General features: G+C 38.2%; 1 protein-coding gene across 3 annotated transcripts; it reads right to left on the reverse strand.

Moving 5' to 3' along the window:
* Nucleotides 1-2,376: 2,376 nt before the first annotated feature.
* LOC107554091 (sesquipedalian-1-like) lies at nucleotides 2,377-4,686 on the reverse strand. Of its 3 annotated transcripts, XM_016236475.1 has the most exons (5): nucleotides 4,362-4,686; nucleotides 4,168-4,273; nucleotides 3,946-4,080; nucleotides 2,931-3,234; nucleotides 2,377-2,840 (listed from the first exon to the last, which is right to left on the reverse strand). In XM_016236475.1, exons 3-5 carry the CDS (start codon nucleotides 4,024-4,026, stop codon nucleotides 2,377-2,379), a joined length of 849 nt encoding a protein of 282 aa, XP_016091961.1. In that variant the 5' UTR covers nucleotides 4,027-4,080; nucleotides 4,168-4,273; nucleotides 4,362-4,686. The 3 variants fall into 3 exon arrangements, with proteins under 3 accessions (XP_016091961.1, XP_016091962.1, XP_016091963.1); XM_016236476.1 differs by lacking the exon at nucleotides 4,168-4,273; XM_016236477.1 differs by lacking the exons at nucleotides 4,168-4,273; nucleotides 4,362-4,686 and having other exon boundaries at nucleotides 3,946-4,092.
* Between the last annotated feature and the right edge of the window lie 424 nt (nucleotides 4,687-5,110).

The raw sequence follows: 5,110 nt of genomic DNA on the forward strand, positions 1-5,110 counted from the left end.
CACTTAAGGCATTTGTAGTTTTTTGTTGTCAGAGCTTTGATGTATGTCACAGAATCCACATAAAACTTCATAACGTGGTTTTATGAATCATTATACAACCCAAAATATCTGGTGATGAAGAGATTAGTTTGTCCACATTAAAAATAAATCAAATAAAATAACATTAAGATCTTAACAGAACAATTTATTAGGACTTTTATTCTAGTTTGATACAATAAAACAAAAGTTCACAATAAAAGTTGAGTAAAGTAAAATAAAATGTATACTAACGTACTAACATCAAACAACCCTACTGTTTTTAAAAATGTTCTTACTGATGCTGTGCAATATGCAGTGCTGAAATACACTCAAAATGTAACTTATTAAATTAAACCTATTTTTACAGAGTTGATTATAATATACATTAGAGGATAAATACTAGATAAAATAATCAAATTGATCTCTGAACAAATTATCATCAATATGCATCAAATCAAATGTATTATTAACACAAAATTGATCTATATTAAAATAAGATGGTTATAGAAACTGTGACTATATAAAACATTTATACAATAAAACACATGCAACATTACTGATATCATCCATATATAATTACACACATGACATTATCTAATAAAATATCAGTTGTAAAGCAACTAGTGACCCTGTGAATGAAGCATGCCTGAATAAAGGTAGTAATACTGTTGGTGAAATGCAGTGCCTTCTGGTGACCTACAGTATAGAGCTGCATTACTGAAATGCTTAATGCACACAAACTTTACAGTTTATTTCAATGTTTACTGATATGACCGTAATATAAAACGGTTACTTTTTAAATAATGTGTTAAATGTTCCAAATGTGTTGAGTGAACTAGAAACTAAAAGAAAAAAGGCACATCTACATCCCCAAAGAATTGAGACGTTGTGAAAGAGGAAGAATAGAAAGGGCGTGTTTTTAAGTTTGTTTACGAAGCCTCCTGAGCTGTGTGAATTAAGTTCTGTAAGTTAGAACTAAACAGTCACTTGTGTTGCCCTCTTCACGAGATCACATTAGTGATAGGCTCCCTCGGTACATATTTTAAAAGATCTAACAATAAATTAAATATTAATTATTATCGAGCATTCACAGCTCTACAACTAATATGTAATCTCTAATCAAACTTCATTTGAACGTATATGAAACACTTTGGATCCAATAAGAAAATTTGCCATTGTAAATGTCTGCACACAGTTAGGTTAAATGATGGGGGTAAAGCTACTGGTGTTTTGGGTCTGTTTTATGACAATTCAAGCGAGAAGGAATAGGCTGAGAGACCACAGAGAGGAAATGAGAAACGCACAAGATCGGTGTCAGTCAGTGCTAATCTGCATACCTTAGTTGGGCCGATAGACGATGTCATCGTCCATCGCCGATGGCTGGCAGACATCAAGATGTTGAGCCGGCATCGTGATCCCCCCCCCCATACCCCCCACAATCTGCCACATCCCAATTCCATGTTCGGAAAGGAAATTAAGTGTATTACGGAACCCCTAAAGGGAATAAATAGCCTACGAGATGGGAGGATAAAAAAAATATTTCAATACTTCTGTCAGGACCACTATCGTCAAAGATGATAGACAATTAGCATACAGTTTGGATTGGTGGTACTTTAGAATTAGTCTGATTCAAAGGAGAATCAGAAGGCTGAACCCTGACTGACAGAGGAGGAGTTGGGGATGGAGGAGGGTAATTAGCTATTGCGCAATGCGAAAACTGTTGATACTACTGCGGGACCTTATATATGAATACTTAGATAGGTGTCGTATTCCCATAGGTTGATGGGGATCAGCTGATGCGAGCTTGACTAACGTGACCTGCCAGAACTAACTACCGCTAGATTTTCTCTCGCAATTATATCGTTGGGTAATTATACTGTATATAAATTGCAGGCATCAGGGAGCCGCTACTAATATGCAGGGCGTTGAAACCACTTTCAAATGCGTGCTCTCATTTTACTTTCACTTTCGAGATTCGCAATCACATGGACTCTATACTACGGAGTGGCCTTACCTACCACACATTTTACAAGATTAGATAGTTGTCAGTGGTGCTCAGTATCTGCAAATCATTCACCAATGTCCTGTCAGACAAGAACAACGTAGAACGCGTTATTTGTTTTCTGTGCCTTTCTGCATATGGAATCAAACCCCCCCCCCCCAGACATCGTCCAATGCCAATTTGGTAGACATCGCCCAACCCTACCTTCATAAAATTAAAAAGACAGCAGGATTCTACTACTGCAGTATTACATTTACTGCATCCTTAATACATTCATCAGTCTATTGTTTAGAACAAGATTTACTATTTAGACGACAACATGAACAAATGCATATGTGATAGGTTCAGATGCTACTCTAGCCAAGGTCAATGAGGTCTTCCTCAACGTATCCCACTTCCTCAGGCTTCTTCCTCAGCCAATCAGCTCTTAGTTGCTTAATCTCATTTCCATAGTACTCATGCAGTTTACTAAACTCTTCCAAAGGATCAAAGCCCACAACAGGCCACTCCCCAAAAGATGGTGCCGGACCATTTAAGGGTGTAACATGGGCATTTCTCTTGGGCCAGAGCTTTGGAGATCGCTTATTGGTAGTCTTGAACTGAATAGGAGGGGCATGAAGACTATAGCTGATGGGTCTGTTCGGCATAGATGGAAGTGTTACAGAACTGGTGCTGTAGCTTCGCCCATCTCTAGGCACTATGGAAGTCCCATGTAGGAAATAGGGTTGTCCTGTGATCCAGGAAGCCATTATCTTATTGGGTGTAGAGGTCACTGCAGAGGTCTGGATGGAATCACAAAGGCCTTTGTCTCTTCTAGCTTCTGTTTTGTTAAGAGCATGTAAAACTTCAATCAGACATGTTAATTGTGTTCAAGCCAGTAGACACAGAAAACACATATACATAAACTCACCTTCGTAGCGTCTCTCCAGGGTTCTGACAATCATGGAAAGGTAAATGTGACTAGCGCAGAACAGTGCACCGATCCAGCTCTCCTGGCAGAGATGGTCATCAGCGGCTAGTCTATATGTGCGGAGGCCTGGTCCAGTGAACACCAAAGAGAAACAGAATTGACCATCTGTCTCACACGCCTGCACCAAGCAGCCCTCCAGAACAATCACACCCAACAGGTTACGATCGCCTGGACGCTCCTGATAAAATAGCAGATTCCCCTTCAACACAAACCAGCGGCGCAGGTAAGTGGTGTTCCTCTCTCTCTGCAGAAAAGAAATATGGTAATAGTTCAAACACAGGTAGGATAAGGAGGGAGAAATTTATTCTAGAATGTACAGGACAGAGAAACACTGGAGATGTGAAAACATTTTTTGTAATGCACAGAAGACTGATATATTCTGAACCTGAATTAATGTCACTAATAAAGAAATGGCTCAAAGGCTGCTTTTAATAAGTGTCTATCAAATAAGTGTAACAACCCTGTTTCTCCCATGGTAAAATTTACAGATAGGAGGGTGGTTTATTTTTAGTTTGTTCTGAAATATTGGTAATAAACAGATTATTATTAGAGATCATTTAAAATAACAATTTCATTAACGAATCATATAGTCCTGCTTGCCACTATTATCTTTACTTTTACCATTTATTTGAAGTTGTACAATAACCTAAAAATGTACCTTTTCCTATTTGAATTGAGCAGGTAAATTGAAACAAAAAAAGAAAATATAAATCTATTTGTTTTTGCATGAAGGGATCTATACAATGATCCTGAAGGTAAAGTCTGTAATGCATCATGAAGAAGATACGATGTCTCAGATATAATGTACTTCACTTTCCTAAGCACTTGCATCGTAAACAAATCTGACACTCACAACACTCTAAACTGGTTAGAATGATTCAGCTTTTCCAAACATTCTAGCATTCTAGATTACTTTTAATATTATGTGGGTAAATTGACAAATCCAGGTACCTACCTTTTTGTAGAGGTATCCCTCTTTATCTACAGGTGAAGTGCAGGACAGGTAGTGGGTTAGAATCTTTTCATGGATCTTCATTACAACGCCACCTGGCGTGCAGCCGTGTCCTGGCGCGAGCACAGGGCGATCGAGCTTTACATGAACAGAAATGAAAACCCATGGATAAATCAAATTTGCCATCGTCATTCTTTTTTCTTTTTTTTAAGTATGAAATCATACGTGAATAACTTGTCTATCCGGTTCACGCTGTGTCTGTCAGCGTGCTAGTCAGCCACAAATATAGTGCCACGTAAATATTGTGTCCTTCTTGAAGCAGCAATATGCGCTTTATAAAAGGATAAACAAAAGTGGCAAATAATTGTGACCGGAACAGTGACAGAACGACTCAGTGTTTGTCAGGTGCAACAACTTACTTTTGTCAATGTCTTTCCGTTGATTTATCATGGATTACATACAACCTTAGTGGCAAAACATCACTTCAGGCCAAGCTCCTCAATCCCGGGGAATCGCATAAAGAACAGAATGATATTAGAAGTTTCGTATTACCAGCGCGCCCTCACGCCGGTCTTGCAAGTGGTGAAATATAAATAACGCGACCCACTTCCTGGTAACAAAAGCCGATGCACTATTCTCTTTAGACTTCATGATGAAACAGCAGCGACATGTGCGCTTTCACAGCCCCGATGAATGAATTTATGTATGGACAGAAAAATGAGGGAAGTATAAACTTATAAATATATAAAAACAGATAACGTAGCCTACTCTGCATATTACTGATTCATGTTTCTAATTCAGGCTCTCATTAAATATTTACTAGAAACTATATCAGAACAGTACATTTGCATAGTGGTGGTTTTTGCACAGTTTCTGCTCCTTTTTGTATTTAGTTTTCATAGAGACGCACTATATTTACAATAAAGAGTTTTTTCTCTATCCAAAGAGTGAGATGTTTCCGGGAAGCATACAAGCTAGTGTTAACTGTAACATAAACAATAATAACAGAACACTCATTTGGAAGCGTAAAACAGGAGGTTTTTGTAAAATGTTCAAGCAGATCAAGTGATGGACGTGAGGTCACACAAGCGCTTTAATCGCAGTGGGTGTCATTAATCCGGTTCACCTGGGGATGATTGCACTATTATTAACAATACAGTGGATAGAA

This window comes from Sinocyclocheilus grahami, unplaced genomic scaffold (assembly GCF_001515645.1).
Source record: "Sinocyclocheilus grahami isolate Dianchi unplaced genomic scaffold, SAMN03320097.WGS_v1.1 scaffold491.1, whole genome shotgun sequence".
NCBI classification, from domain to species: domain Eukaryota; kingdom Metazoa; phylum Chordata; class Actinopteri; order Cypriniformes; family Cyprinidae; genus Sinocyclocheilus; species Sinocyclocheilus grahami.

What these genes read in the sequence shown, in the direction of transcription:
- LOC107554091 (XM_016236476.1), bottom strand. Translation starts at nt 4,026, where the DNA reads ATGAAGATCCATGAAAAGATTCTAACCCACTACCTGTCCTGCACTTCA. An exon ending in AGGGATACCTCTACAAAAAG is followed by an intron (nt 3,235 to 3,945) that starts GTAGGTACCTGG and finishes TCTTTTCTGCAG; the next exon opens with AGAGAGAGGAACACCACTTA. An exon ending in CCTGGAGAGACGCTACGAAG is followed by an intron (nt 2,841 to 2,930) that starts GTGAGTTTATGT and finishes TTAACAAAACAG; the next exon opens with AAGCTAGAAGAGACAAAGGC.